The sequence below is a fragment of the Chiloscyllium plagiosum genome, unplaced genomic scaffold, assembly GCF_037043375.1.
Source record: "Chiloscyllium plagiosum isolate Xiang-an unplaced genomic scaffold, Cpla_swu_hap1 HiC_scaffold_2, whole genome shotgun sequence".
In the NCBI taxonomy this organism is placed as follows: Eukaryota; Metazoa; Chordata; class Chondrichthyes; order Orectolobiformes; family Hemiscylliidae; genus Chiloscyllium; species Chiloscyllium plagiosum.
Window position 1 is genome coordinate 68,634,009 of NW_028270140.1, and position 16,223 is coordinate 68,650,231.

Here is a 16,223-nt window from a genome sequence, read left to right on the forward strand (position 1 = left end):
AGCATACCGTAACTAGTGCACTGCCATAGGGCTGGGGCCACATAATTTACAATATATATTAATGACTTGGATGAGGAAAGTGAATGTCTTATCACCACTTCTGCAGAACTCACAAAATTAGATGGCAAGTAATGAGGACGACAGAGTTTGTAGAGGGATATAGTCAGGTTAAGAGAGTGGGCAGAAACCCAATTGGAACATAATATGGGGAAAATGTGAGGTTATGCACTGTGGCAGGAAGAATAGAGGTGCTGAATATTATTTAAATGGAGAAAGACTGGAGAAAGCTACAGCAGAAGAACCTGCGAACCCCTGTGCATGAATCACAAAAAGCTTGCAGCCAAATTGTGTGTATTAGAGAAAGCAAATGGAATTTGTTTTTCGTTTCAAAAGGAAAATGGCGTGTAAAAGTATGGAGATGTTGCTAAAACTATACAAGATACTACTGAGACCACAGCTGGAATAGCTTTGTGCTTCTTATCTAAGGCAAGATAAACTAGAATTGGAGGCTTTTCAGAGAAGATTAACTCGGTTGATACCAGTTATGTAGGGAGGAGAGATTGGGAGGTTAGATTTGTACTCATTCTCACTTAGAAGAATAAGAGGTGATCTTATTGAAACATATAAAATACTAATGGGGAGGTGGAGGGGATTGACAAAGTAAATGCAGAGAGGTTATTTCCTTTTGTGAAAAATTCTAGGACTAGCGATCATACTCTCAGAGTAAGGGGTCACCCACTTAAGCCAGAGGTGAGGAGGAAATGTTTTTCTGATGGGAGAGAATTTGTGGACTATTAAGGCTGGATCATAAGTAAACAGCATGGTGACTCAGTGGTTAACACTGCAGCCTCACAGCACCAGGGACCCAGGTTTGATTCCAGCCTCGGGTGACTGTCTGTGTGGAGTTTGCACGTTCTCCCCGTGTCTGCATGGGTTTCCTCCAGGTGCTCCGGTTTCCTCCCACAGTCCAAAGATGTGCAGGTTAGGTGAACTGGCCATGCTAAATTGCCCATAGTGTTAGGTGCATTAGTCAGAGGGAAATGGGTCTGGGTGGGTTACTGTTCGGAGGTCGGTGTGGACTTGTTGGGCCGAAGGGCCTGTTTCCACACTGTAGGCGAATGTAATCTAAACTCAAGGCTGCATTAGACAGATTTTTAATCAGTAAGGGAATTGAGGGTCATGAGGAAAAAGCAGGAAAGTAGAGTTGAAGATTATCAGATCACTCATGATCTCATTGAATGGTGGAGCAGACTCGATGGGCTGAATGGCCTAACTCTGCTCCTTTGTCTTATGATCAAATAGAATATAAATGAGCGATTTGGGTTGGTACATGCTACAGTCCCAGTTGAGACTGTGAATTAGTAACATACACTGGCACAGGTATCAGACATATCATTACGTTTTGGGATTATTATTCTAATTGCCTTGGTGTTAATATTTTTACCACGAGCACAACTCAACTTTTACTATGACTATATTTTGAGATATTTCATGTTCTAGAATTGCACAATAAATGCAATTAATCATTAAGGAAGGAATAGCAGCATCTTTGGAAAATCAGAATCTAATTAAGTACAGTCAGTATGGCTTCATGAAAAGGAAATCATGCCTAACTAACTTAGAGTTTTTCAAGGAAGACCTAAACCAGAATGGATAGTCAGGAACTGGTAGATGCACTGTATTTGGACTTCCAGAATATATTTGACAAGATACCTCACAAAAGGTTAAGTTGTAAGATAAGAACCAAGGTATTGGAGGTAGTATATTGACCATGGATAAATGTGGCTAATTGGCAACAAAAAGCAAGTAGGGATAAGGGGAGTTTTTCATGCTCGCTACCCATGACCAGTGGGATTCCACAGGGATCAGAGCTAGAACCATAAATATTTACAATATATGTTAATGTCTTGGAAGAAGAAGCAAATATATTGTAGCCAAATTTGCAGACAACACAAAAATAGGTGGCATGGCAGGTTGTGAGAGAGATACAAACAATTTACAGAGACATATTGACAGGTAAGTGGGTAAAAAGTTGGCAAATGGAATATAATGCAGGAAAATGTGAAGTTGTTCATTTTGGAAAAGAGAACAAATGAACAGAGTATTACTTTAAATGGAAAAAAAACCCTGCAGAAAGCTACAACACAAAGGGACTTGGGGGTATTTGTGCAGAACAAACAGAAAGCTAACACACAGGTGCAACAGGTAGTGAGGAAGGCTAATGGAATGTTGGCCAATATTTCGAGGGGTTGGAGTATAAGATTACAGAAATCTTACTGTAACTGTACAAGTTACTTGTGAGACAATATCTGGAGTACTGTGAGCAGTTCTGGTCCCCTTTTCAAAGGAAATATGTCATTTCATTGAAGGCAGTTCAGAGAAAGTGGACTAGGATGATCCCTGGTATGGAGGGACTGTCTTATGAGTAAAGGCTAAACAGGTTGGAATTCAACTCACTGGAGCTTAAAAGAATCAGGTGATCTCATTGAAGCATATAGCATTCTTAAGGAACTTAACAGGATAAATGTTGAGAGGAGATTTCCCCTCACGGGAGAATCTAGGATAAGTGGGCATAGTCTTAGAATAATGGGACACCAAATAAAGACTAAGATGAGGAGGAATTTCTTTTGAGATTGAAGCTAATAGGACTTTTAAGGGGTTTGACTGGGTAAATAGAGTCATAGAGTCATAGAGATATACAGCATGGAAACAGACCCTTCGGTCCAACCCGTCCATGCTGACCAGATATCCCATCCCAATCTAGTCCCACCTTCCAGCGCCCAGCTCATATCCCTCCAAACCCTTCCTTTTCATACACCCATCCAAATGCCTCTTAAATGTTGCAATTGTACCAGCCTCCACCACATCCTCTGGCAGCTCATTCCATACACGTACCACCCTCTGCGTGAAAAAGTTGCCCCTTAGGTCTCTTTTATATCTTTCCCCTCTTACACTAAACCAATGCCCTCTAGTTCTGGACTCCCCAATCCCAGGGAAAAAACTTTGTCTATTTATCCTATCCATGCCCCTCATAATTTTGTAAACCTCTATAAGGTCACCCCTCAGCCTCCAACACTCCAGGAAAAACAGCCCCAGCCTGTTCAGCCTCTCCCTGGCAATATCCTTGTAAATCTTTTCTGAACCCTTTCAAGTTTCACAACATCTTTCTGATAGGAAGGAGACTAGAATTGCATGCAATATTCCAACAGTGGCCTAACCAATGTCCTGTACAGCTGCAATATGATCTCCCAACTCCTGTATTCAATACTCTGACCAATAAAGGAAAGCATACCAAATGCCTTATTCACTATCCTATCTACCTGCGACTCCACTTTCAAGGAGCTATGTTTCTCTTCATGGGACAGTCTAGGACCAGAGGGCATAACCCCTTGGTATAAAGGCCACCAATTTAAGATTGAGATGAGGAAGAATTTCTTGAGAGTTGACAGTCTTTGGAACTCCTTGCCACAGAGAGTTGTGGGGGCAGGAGCCTTGTATATATTTAAGGCTGAGATTCCCAATCAGTAGAGAATCAGAGGTTATGCAGAGAGTGCAGGAAAATGGACCTGAGGAATGTCAGATCAGCCATGATCCTATTGATTGACAGAGTAGGCTGGAGAGGATGAATGGGTTATTCCTTTTCCATGGTCATATGGGTTACATACACTAAATCGCAAGGATACATACCAGTAAGTTCTTAAACTGAATGACAGGCTAGCGTTTTTATATTACCTTATAATGTCAAAACATTTCATTAACAAGTTGCTCCAAAGTAAATTGTTGATGTTTATCTTAACAAATCTATCAACCATCAAGATTTTTAAAACCTCAATGTGATAAATAAGCAGCCAGTTCATCAGTTTCCAGGAATATTGATGTGTGTCCAAATCTCTTGCTTTTTCTTCATACATTGCAATTGGATGTTTAGCAATTTCTGGAAACCCCAGAATACGTTCACAGGACTTGAATTTAATATCTCATCTGAATAATAGCAACTGTTACATTACATCACTCTCAACATTGAGCATCATCCAAGAGACTGGACACAACAACTTCTGTCAGTTGTATTATCAACTGCTCCATTTTAAAAAATTCAGTCATGAAAGGTGGATGTCTCTGGCTGGTTCAATATTTTAATACCCATCCCTAAATAGCCTGATGGTGCTGAGTTGCCTTTTAGATCTGCTGAGTCTATTTTGTTCAGGAACACCCACAACGCTGATAGTTTGAAGAGTTTGTAATATTTATCAATAGGATATTGCAGATGAGAATGTGCTGCAAAATAATTCAACAAACTTCATTTAACCTCCACGTCTTGTTTGTTCTGTAATTTAATGCCATGTCAAAACATACTGGACAACAATGTGTTATTAGTTTTTTAAAAACATATATACTTTGAAAAGAGTCGTATTAGATTCTTGGTCACAGCATAAACCACTACATGCAAGATACATGGTAGAATCCATAAAGCATGATTCTATTTCTCAATTCACTGTTAACAACTGTCACAGCAATTATTTATGTCTGTGCATGTCCAGTACATCCACAAGTTCCCTTCCAGAAATGCACAAGAGAAGGGATTAAAAAGCTAAGTGCAACCCAAGTCTATCTGCGCAAATCTATTCTAGCTCTACTAGGCTGCATTAAACTGGCTTCTTTGTGCATGTACATAATAAAAAGTCTCTTGCTGAGTGCTGGAAGCTCATTGCAAATAAGCAAAGCACTGGCTCCTACGTCTTATAGTCTACTAAACTCACAATTTCTTTCCTTAATTCAAGAGACCCTGATTATATTGTCTTCTTTTAAAAGTAAAATATATTGGAACTGGAAAAGGTATCTTTTCAAGAGATAGGTTTGCTGCAGAAATGTACTTATTGCACATCAGAGTTTTCACAAAAATGTTGGAAAGTATGCAGTCTATGTTCAAACATTTCAAATTGAAATGAAATGTTACGGAAAGTTGCTTTATGGATTAAAGTTGCAAGTGCCTCAGCACAACAAGTTGTGCAAGATGCATCTTGAATGGAAGCTGTTGTATGAGCAATGACCACAGTGGAATTTGTAATCTGAACAATAAATTATTAATTTAACAGGAATGTACAGCAAAAGGGACATAGTAAGCAAGAATACTTACAGAGAGCAAGTGGGCCTGGTTTTCAATTTCCATTCAGCAGACAAATATTCAGAATGGAAGGCAGTCCACTAAGTGGAATCGACTGTGTGCATCCCACTATTCTCAGGTTCCCATGTTTTCCATGAACAATTTGGCCAAGCTGGTCTACTCTCATTGCCATATGAAACCAGGCCATATTTTTACATCTATGAGTGAGATCATGTGTCATGCTCTTTTGACATTGCATTAGTCCTACTAAGCCCAATTTAAAAGATAACTGAGACTGATAGCTAGACAAGCATTTATCACAAGGAGCTTCAGATCAACCCATAAATTAATAATTGAAATTCTATAGTACTATACCTTCACTGCCACCAAAGTTTTGTCATCTTCTGTGCAAAGGTTATGACATTCAGCAAGAAATACTTTGCCAAAGGCTCCTTCACCCAACTCCCTCTTCAGGACAATATTGTGCCGTTTGATGTTTCGGACAACTGTCAATAGATAAGAATTATTGTATTACTCTAATAGAAACTAAACAGCCATTTCTTCTAATGGTTTCTTCCAAGTATAAAAGGTAGGCAAGTTTAATTGCTGTGCCTAATAGAAAGGCCCACAATTAAGAGAGGTGCAAGTCAGAAGATTAATCGAACTATGGATTTAAAAAATACTTCACTGGAGTAATTTTAATTGACTCACTTTCCACATCAACTATTGCAGTAGTACCAATACAATATACATATGGTACAACAGTAATGGCATCCTGTTACCTTACTCAGCAAAACAACACAAGTGTTTTACTCATGCTTCCATGCAGGTGGGAAGTTATATCATGTCACAGCTATTGCATGTCCACATTTTTCACTTTGTAATCATATTACAAAGTACCTGGGCAGGTTGATGCTAACTCCATGTTTTTAATTAATCATAATTTTAAGCTGAATTGTGTAACTTACATTCCTGTTCACTTCATCAACACCATAGTTAAAGTGCCTTTGAAATAAATTCAAATTTAACAATGCCATGAAGATTTCTCCTGTTTTTAACATGGTGAAAATTCAGATACTGACAACTAAAGGAAAAATTATCCTTACCGTCTCAAAAATTCAGGAATTCAATTGCAGGTAAAGTTCAATAATTATTTGGTGCACTATCACACACATTCTTTGATTTGTCCCCATTCAGAAATATTTCACAGAAATATGTTAGTGTTTCACATTACCAAAAGCAAATGCCATTTCCTTCTGAAAAGCATTGTGTAACTACATAGTTTACAACATAGTGTTTACAACATAGTTAGCATGTTCGAATGAAAACAGACCTGAAATGTTAAGATAAAGGTAAAGGTAAATGTTATAGTTTATGGAGTTCAATAAATACATTCTTTTTTTTAATAGCTCTAAGATTACCATATGAAACATTTTATTTAATTTCTGGATCTGTTTTTAGTATCATGTAGACCTATTTAGTTCCACTTCCCTGCCTCTTATAACATTTAGCCTCAATATTTTGATTGCATGAAAAACAATTATTCAATCCTAGCCAAATGAATAACAGAAGAATTGTTTTTACAGAATATGTTCATTCCTGCTTAATACAAGGATGGACCTCACAAGGTTCCTCACAAAAGGTGAAGTCATATGATAACAGCACATGGTGTATTGGAGATAGTGTATTGGCATGGATATAGAATTGGCTTATGTGCAGGAAACAGCAGAAGGGAATAAAGGGTTTTCCTTCAGGTTGTGCAATTGGTGACCAAAGGGATTCCACAGGGATCAGTGCTAGAACCACAATTATTTATACTATATATTAATGCCTCGGAAGAAGCAAGCAAATATACTGTAGCCAAATTTGCAGACAACATGAAAATAGGTGGAAAGGAAGCTTGTGAGAGACATACAAACAGTTTACAGAGACATATTGATAGGTTCAGTAAGTGGGCAAAAAGTTTGCAAATGGAATATAATGCAGGAAAATATGAAGTTGTCCATTGTGGAAGAGAGAACAAAAGAACAGAATATTATTTAAATGGGGAAAAAAACCATGCAGAAAGCAGCAACTCAAAAGGACTCAGAGTAATTGTGCACAAAACACAGAAAGTTAACACAGAGGTGCAGCAGGTAGTGAGGAAGGCTAATGGAATGTTGGCCCATATTTCGAGGGGTTGAAGTATAAGATTAGGGATATCTTACCATAACAATACAAGCTGCTTGTGAGACGATATCTGGAGTACTGTGAGCAATTTTGGTCCCCTTTTCTAAAGAAAGATATAATTTCATTGAAGGCAGTTCAGAGAAAGTTGACTTGGATGATCCCTGGTATGGAGGGTCTGACTTATGAGTAAAGGCTAAATGGGTTGGAACTCAACTCACTGGAGTTTAAAAGAATGAGAGGTGATCTCATTGAAGCATATAGCGTTCTTAGGGAACTTGACAGGATAAATGCTGAGAGGATATATCCCCTCATGGGAGAATCTAGGACCAGTGGGCATAGTCTTAAAATAATGGGGCACCACATTAGGACTGAGAGGAGGTTGAGAATCCTTGGAATTCCTTGCCACTGAGAGATGTGGGGCAGAGTCCTTGTCTATATTTAAGGCTGAGATAGATTCTTGATTAGTAGGGGAACTGAGGGTTATGGAGAAGGTGTGGGAAAGTGGACATGAGGAATGTCGCTCAGCCATGATTGTATTGAAGAAGGCTTGAAGGGCTGAATGGTGTATTCCTCTTCCTATTTCCTACAGTCTTATATCTGAAAGGTTACTTATAGCAGCCATTTGGAAGTTTCTTGACTTTTTTTATCAAAAAGTCATTAAACTGAAATATTAACTCTGTTTCTCGCTCCACAGATGCTGCCAAACCTACAGAATATTTCCAGAATTTATTCTTCATTTTGACTTCCAGTATCTGCAATATTTTGCCTTTATATTCATGTCTTCATTTGTATATAAGTGAATAATATGGCTGCTGAGAGAAATTGGAGGGTGGAGCATAAATAATGAAAAGGTACAGATACATTATTTAAACAAAATAATTTTAAACCTTCATCTGGGACACTGAGCATCAATTGTTGAAATGGCGACTTTGAATGTATTTTGGACTGTAATGATCTAATCAATCGTGGATTCAAATATGGGCTAGTGGAAAGAAAAGAAAGCAAAGAAATAGAAAAGAAAAAGAAAAAGTTATTGTAATAAGTGATCTTTTCAAGGGTTTCTCCAGTAGCCTAATAGTTTTGTTAACTCAGTTCCGTGGCACTGAGCCAAAAAGACCACAAAGATTAATCTTTGATCTGTGGGAATTTATTAATTGTGATGGAGACACAACAATTGGTTTCAAGTTTTAGGATTGGGAATATGCAATAGTGAGTGGATCCTCTTGGAGAATATTGTGAACCTGTTTGGATAGGATTAGGCTGAAACATGCTGAGTCTAGTGGTTACAGTAGAAGATTTAGAAAACAGAACCTGGGTGTTCACTTTCAATCTGCAAGCAATGAAGCTGAATTTCATAGATCTGTCAACATTTTAGCTTGTACCAAATAAATCTCATAATTACAATGTTTTACCATTACTAGAAAAACCCAACTGATATATCAATGTTCTTCATGGAAGGGAACATGCTAGCCATATTGGTCAGGCATACATCAGACTGATTCAGATTGCAAGGTTGATTCTTAATACACTAGGGATTAATGTAACCCAAGTAAAAATGAAATCTATAGAAATTAAGTAAAATGTTCTCAATTGGCTGGAGTCATCACTAGTGCAAAGACAGATGAATGTGATTGTTTGAGGCAATCACATCAGTCCCAGCACATTAGTGTAGGAGCTCACAAAGCTTGACCATGTTCAGCTGTTTCATTAATAGCCTTCTCACCACTATTAGGTTAAAAATGGGGAGCGTTTGTGAATGATTGCACAATGTTCAGTTCTATTTGCAACCACTGTAATACTTGAGATCTGTGTTCATATTCAGCAAAACTGGACAACATTCAGACTTTGGCTAATAAATGACAAATGACATGGACACCACACACATGCTAGGCAATGAATACCTCCACTAAGAATAAATCACATCTTCTCTCCGTGAAATTCATTGGTACGACCATCACTAAACTCAATGTTCCTGGTCATCATTGATCCAAAGATAAACGAAACCAACCATATAAGTCCTATAGTTATAAAATCAGCTAGAGATCAATGGTCACTTTTACTTGGTTCAGAATGTGAAAAGTGAGATTTTTCTCTGGATTTCATAATCATGAGGTTGAATGCAGTAAAGTTTTTTTTTAAATCAAGACTATAACCCCAAATCAAAGACTATTCAACTTGAGTGCTGATTACAGAAATCAAGTGTGGAGTCAAGAGTTTGCACAAGGCATTTGGTAGGATATTTCCTATTGAATGGAGTCTCAATAGGTTGGGGACTTCTGATAATTTTTCCAAATCTGTCCCAACTTCACGTAACCTAAGTGGGTTTGTCGTGCATTGTAGACTCCTTGTATAGTTCGTATTGTCAAGATGGAACCCAGGTATGTAAGCAAATATTCCCTACTGGTGTTGCGGCCCAGAAGAGAAATCCAGGAACACCACAAACATAAGATCCATTGCTTACCATTGGACTGTTCCAAGACAGCAGTGGAGGCAGTGTCATTGAAGATATTTTTAAGGGTCTCTGAGTTTAAAAAAGGTTTCTTAATTGTCAAAAGAATCAAAGATATAGACATAGGCAGGAAAGCAGAGTTGACACCACAGTAGATCAGCTATAATCTTGTTGAATGCTGGAGGAAGTCTGAGGGTCCAAAATGCCTTCTCCAAGTATTAATTCATTGGTTTATATGATACCATTCACTGAAACTGGTACTTTCAGCAGGAAAGTGTTTGACCTGGTGGACTGGAGTGAGGGGTGGTTGCCTTCTCCTACAATGACGAACTCAAGAGTTTCACTGTCTCTTTCTGAAAGTACTGCAATTATTGTCATGGCAGTTCTAGTATCTATCCAGTTTGCAGAGAATCATTTTATTACCTCTCTTCTTCCACACTCCCTCTTTCCTGTTAAATACTCCTTTTTCATAAACAAGTAATTTATTTTTTAAAGTATTTATGAAATCTACTGAAAACATCTAAAATTGAAATTTAAAAATTTACTTTACCACAAGTAGATCTGAGTGGTTGACTGTAGTGTTAATGGTAATCATTCTTTCAAATGTGTTATTAAGCAAACCTAACCTGCAAGAGGTAACTTCCAGTTTTTAGGTTGAATTAGAAGCAGTGTAACAATAAGGTTGAGGTTACTTACATTTTGGAATTTAGTTCAGTGTTCACTGCTCATGTTGAATAATATCCTGACAATTTTTTGTGGTGAATTTCTTCCTCTCCTTGCCATTCCTGAATCCTGCCATTCTTGAACTCCACACTATGATACAAGTTTAGGATCCAAGGACACTTTTTGATTTGGTTTATTATTGACATATGTACCGAGATACAGTGAAAAGTATTGTTTTACATGCTATCCAGGCAAATCATACCTTACATAAATATATCAGCGTAATAGAACAGAATGCAGAATATAGTGACACAGCTACAGAGAAGGTTTTGAGAAAGAACTACCCTAATAAATGAGAGGTCCATTCATAAGTCTGATAACAGCAGGGAAGAAGTTGTTCTTGAAAGTGTGAGTATGTGTTTTCAAACTTTTGTATCTTCAGCCTGATGGAAGAGGGTGGAAGAGAGTATAACTAGATTGGGATTGATTATGTTGACTGCTTTCCTGAGGCAGTGGCAAGTATTGATGGAATCAATAGATGGAAGGGTGGTTGGCGTGATCTCATCGTAAACCTAAACAAACTAGTAAGCTATTTGACTGTAGAGGCATAACAACTGAGTCTACGGCTGTGGGTGGCACAGTGGCATAGTGGTTAGCACTGCTGCCTCACAGCGCCAGAAACCCGGGTTCAATTCCCGCCTTAGGCGACTGACTGTGTGGAGTTTGCACATTCTCTCCGTGTCTGTGTGGGTTTCCTCCGGGTGCTCCGGTTTCCTCCCACAGTCCAAAAATGTGCAGGTTAGGTGAATTGGCCATGCTAAATTGCCCATAGTGTTAGGTGAAGGGGTAAATGTAGGGGAATGGTCTGGGTGGGTGGTGGGTCGGTGTGGACTTGTTGGGCCGAAGGGCCTGTTTCCTCACTATAAGTAATCTAATCTAATCTACTACACTAACATTCATGACTGCACAATTCTAGCCAAGATCTCCAAAAGGCAAAGGAACATAAACTTGCTTGTTTTGTGTCATTACCTCTGAACTATGGCAACAAATATTAAAAGAAAGCCTTAGATTTTGATCCTAGTTATTGATCAGTGGCTTCTATTGGAAATATTTAATATTTAATAGGAATACCAAGATTTTTTTCATTGAAGAACACTTAACATCAAATATCAACAAATTATTTAATATTTATGGTTAATTATTATGATTCCATGTGCTGAGTAAGAGACATTGGCCCCTCTTGTTATATTGCCAATTACCAACTTATTGTTGTTTATTTCAAACCGCATTTGTGACCTTCAATGTCTATGCTCTGAGAGTGTGAGTGATCTATTTACAGTCTCCACAATCTGAATATCAGCGCTCACGTCTCAGATTTAGATACTAGTCACATACAAAAAGCTGTCTGCTACTCTAATGATGCTGCAGGACTATCACATACACATTATGCATCCCCCTTCCCCAAAGACCTGTGCAATTTTGTAAGTATGACATTAATGGAGTACTACAGAGTTCGGGGTCTGCAATATTTCATATTTACAGAGGCCATAAACATCATGTTCAGGCAGTAAAGATATGTCAACAAGCAGTTGAAGCCGCAAATGAAATCCTCCCAAGCTCTGACCTGCAATTCCCTTAATCACAGCCTGGCTCAGCAGAAAATGTGGTAGGGTTCTGTGTAAATTCTAACCATTGCAATACATGGAGTTAGAACTCCATTCCACAGTTTCAAAAGAGCAGAGTCCAGAGTGAACTGAATTTTCATTGTAAATTGATTGAAAAGGATTTAATAGACATCCTCCAAAGTTATAAAAATAGCTAACAAGATACTAAATCCATCACAGCTAATGGCAATAACCTATCTCTCACTGAGATTCCATCACTATTGGTTAGAGAAGGCCTTTCTTTCACTGCAACAGGTGACCTCATTCTCCACAGGTTTTTTTATTAACATCTTTTCGGGATATCTTAGCATGTTCCTTTTATTTCATGCCAATCAAGCACAAGGCTGCAATGTGGAAACTAATGGCTCGCTTTTGAAAACAGCTAAGCAACACGACCCATCCCTACTGCCAAGTTTGAACTCAATGAATTAATGCCACTGTGACCATCACAGCCACTTAGTCCTTTGCAGAAAGGCTTTGGAATTTCATAATTGGTAACGTATTCAATTACCAGCACATCTTGATAAAATTCCCAATGAGCAAAATAATGTGGGTCTCAATTGTCGAAGGAGGATTATAGTCCAATGTAATTATTTTAAAATAACTTGGCAACTTTACAGTCAAGGAGTTGTAATGATTTATATAAAGATGTATATTCAGTCATGAATGATTCATGGATATGTTGTTGATTGGAGAAGTCTCTTCCCATACTAATTCACCTTCTCATCAGAAAAGATTTTACCACCATAATAATTCAATCCATTAGACAATTTGCATTTTAAACTTCATTCAAAAACTGGCATATGAGAGTTTTGTGTATGGAATCACAAGTAGGTTTCAAAGTGAATATTTTGTGTCAGTGTTCACTAGTGAGAGAAACAATATGAGGATAGAAATCAAGGAGAAGGATTGTGATGTACTTAGAGAAAGTAGCATTGACAGCGATGACGTTCTGAGCAATTTGGCCAGCTTAAAAGTTGATAAATATCCAGAGCTGCATGAAATGAGGCAAGGAAGAAAATTTAGGACATTGGCAATAATTTTCAATTTCTCCCTGGTCTTGGCAGAGCTTCCAAAGAACTGGAGGACAACCAATACAGTGGTACCATTATTCAAGAAGGGAACAAGGGATAAACCAGGAAGCTATCAGCCAGGCAGTGGTGGGGAAACTATTGGAAGCAATTCTCAGGGACAGAATTAATCTGCAGTTGGAAAGGCAGGAATTAGTTAAAAACAGCACAGTTTTGTTAAGGGGAGATCATATCTGACCAACTTGGTTGAAGAGATACCAGGTATGTAGATAAAGACAATGTATATAATGTAGTCTGTTTGGACTTCAGTAAGGCTTTTAAGAAAGTCCCACATCAGAGACTGATAGCATAGGTAAGAGTCTATGGGATCCAAGGAAATTTGACTAATTGGATCCAGAATTGACTGAGTGGCAGGAAGCAGAGGGTAATGATTGAGGGGGTTTTTTTGTGACTGAATGCATGTGTCCAGTGGAGTTCAACAGGAATCAACGTTTAAACAGTTTGGACTTGGATGTGTGAGGCTTGATTAGGAAGTTCACAGATGATGTGAAACTGGTGGGGTGGTAAATAGTGAGGAGGATAGCCTTAGATTACAGGACAATGTAGAAGGCTAATCAGCAGTAAATGGAAATTGATTTGGATCAATGCAAGGTGATACACCTGGGAATGACAAACAGGGCAATGGATTACATGATGAGAGGTAGGACCCTGGGAAGCACCAGGATCAGACGGACATTGGTATACATGCCCATTGGTCCCTTAAGGTAGCAGGGCAGCTATAGAATGATTAAGGAGTTATGTGCGATATTTATCTTAGTTAGCCAAAGCATAGAGTTTAAGAGTAGGGAGATTATGTTGGAATTGTATAAACATTTTGGTTAGGCCACAGTTAGAATACTGTGTGCACTTCTGAAATTCCCATTTTTAGGAGGCATATTTAGATTAGATTAGATTCCCTACAGTGCGGAAACAGGCCCTTCGGCCCAACAAGTCCACACCGACCCTCCGAAGAGCAACCCACCCAGACCCATTCCCCTATATTCACCCCTGGCTAATGCACCTAATACTACGGGCAATTTATTATGGCCAATTCACCTAACCTGTACATTTTTGGACTGTGAGAGGAAACGGAGCACCTGGAGGAAACCCACGCAGACACGGGGAGAACGTGCAAACTCCACACAGACAGTTGCCCGAGACAGGAATTGAACCCAGGTCCTTGGCGCTGTGAGGCAGCAGTGCTAACCACTGAACCACCATGCCGCCTCTAACTCAAAAACCTTGTAGTTAGAGATGATGCTTTGTGTGAACCATATGAGAATTGTCTTTGTTCTATCAATGAAAATGAATTGTACCATTTTCATTCAAACACTATTTGTCAGCTAATGTGTGTTTAACTTTACAATAATATTGTGTTTGACTCTTCAGTTCCTTTTGTTGCAGAACTCCTTTCTTCTTTTGGTTTCTATAAGGATTTGAACACCTTGCTTTACTTGTTGATATGAAGCAAAGTGAAATACTCCTTTCAATCCTGAACACCAAATATCAGCAAGGAATACTGCCTTTGAAGAGAGCACAACATGAGTTTACCAGAACAACAGAAAGACTCCAAACTTTACATCATGAAGTGAACGAACTTAAAGTAAGATTGTATTTACTGAAATAATGATGGTTGAAGAATGATGTAGTAAAATCCTCCAAGATATTAATGGAACCAGAGAAATCATTTTTCCTGATTGGAGTGGCTAGGACTAGGAAACAAAGTCTAAACAAGAACCAAATGGTGACAGAAATTTGGAATCCATTTGCAAATGGAAATTAGATATTCTAAAAAGGTGCCACATTCTAATCAAAACGTTAACAGTTTCACTCTGCACAAATGCTGCCGGACTTGCTGAGTATTTTCAGCATTCTTTTTTATTGCAACTAAAATTAATAGACTTATGCTAGCCCAAGGTAGTAAAAGATATGGGGAGAAGATAAGTGCATGGAGTTAGGTCACAGGTGTACCATCAACCCACCATATGATTGCACTGGAGACAGTGCAAAGAAGATTTACCAACATGTTGCCTGCTCTGAGAGTTTTGGTTATGAAGAGAAATTGGACAGACTGGATTTGTTTACCTTGGAGCCGAGGAGACTGAGGTGGGGTATGGGTGGCGTCATGATTGAGATGTATAAAATTGTGAGGGGCATAGATAGGATAGACAGAAACTTATTGTCTTCATGGGAGGGAATCAATGACCAGGACCCAGTTTAAAAGAAGCAGCAAGAGATTTAAAGGGAATGTAAGGAAATGTTTTCATTTAGAGTGGGTATCTGAAACTCACTGCCTGTAAGGTTGGTACAGGCTCATAATATTTAAGAAATCCTTGGATCTACATTTGTGATGTTAAGGCTATGAGCCAAGTGTTGGGAAATGGGATTAGAATAGTTTGATGTTGGTTTAACCACTGTAGACTCAATGGGCCGAAGGACTTTTTTCTGTGCTGTAGACCTCTATGACTCTGTGGCTTTGATCAGCTTCCCTGTAGGTTATTTTTGTGAACATGTATCATGATCTTTCAAATCGCTTTCAGCCAAAATGGAGAAGAAATGATGTTACAAAGTATTATGTTTTAGTGAAATATTGCTCAGCATTTTTGTTCTGAACTTACTCCTCCACTGTTTATTAAATCTACTTTTTCTCTGCAGATTTAAGATTATTTAATACAGATTTCAAAGTTGAAAATGAAACTCAAGCAAGCACCAATATAAAATAGAATGAAAAGATCTAACCTCATAGAACATGAAAAGGGCCAGTCATTCAAACAATTATTTTAAAATTAATTCCCTAGCAATTAACAGGACAAGGTCACTTCTCATTTTACAGACATGAAGTGTAGACCAGATGTCTTCATTCAGCACAAATCCTCCATTATTTTATATTTAGACTCATTGGCTAGAGAGGTTATAGTTGGGGCTTATGTTGAGACACAAGTTGTCTTTAAAAAATTACCTTTATATAATGCCTTTCATTACCTCAGACTGCCAAAGTGCTTTAAAGCCAATTAAGTACTGTTGAATAGTAGTCACTGTTGTACATAAATTTCAGCCCTAAGATCTATAATACAGAAGTAGAGAGACAGAAAACGTACTAAAGACAA

At 38.3% G+C, this 16,223-nt stretch overlaps 1 protein-coding gene across 1 annotated transcript in view; it reads right to left on the minus strand.

Annotated features, from left to right (window-relative positions):
- ntrk2a (neurotrophic tyrosine kinase, receptor, type 2a) overlaps positions 1-16,223 on the minus strand; it is a 257,615-nt gene that overhangs the window by 92,205 nt on the left and 149,187 nt on the right. Inside the window, exon 13 of the mRNA XM_043713062.2 lies at positions 5,477-5,607. Coding sequence (XP_043568997.1) covers positions 5,477-5,607 — 131 coding nt within the window. The remainder of the gene's footprint in view (positions 1-5,476; positions 5,608-16,223) is intronic.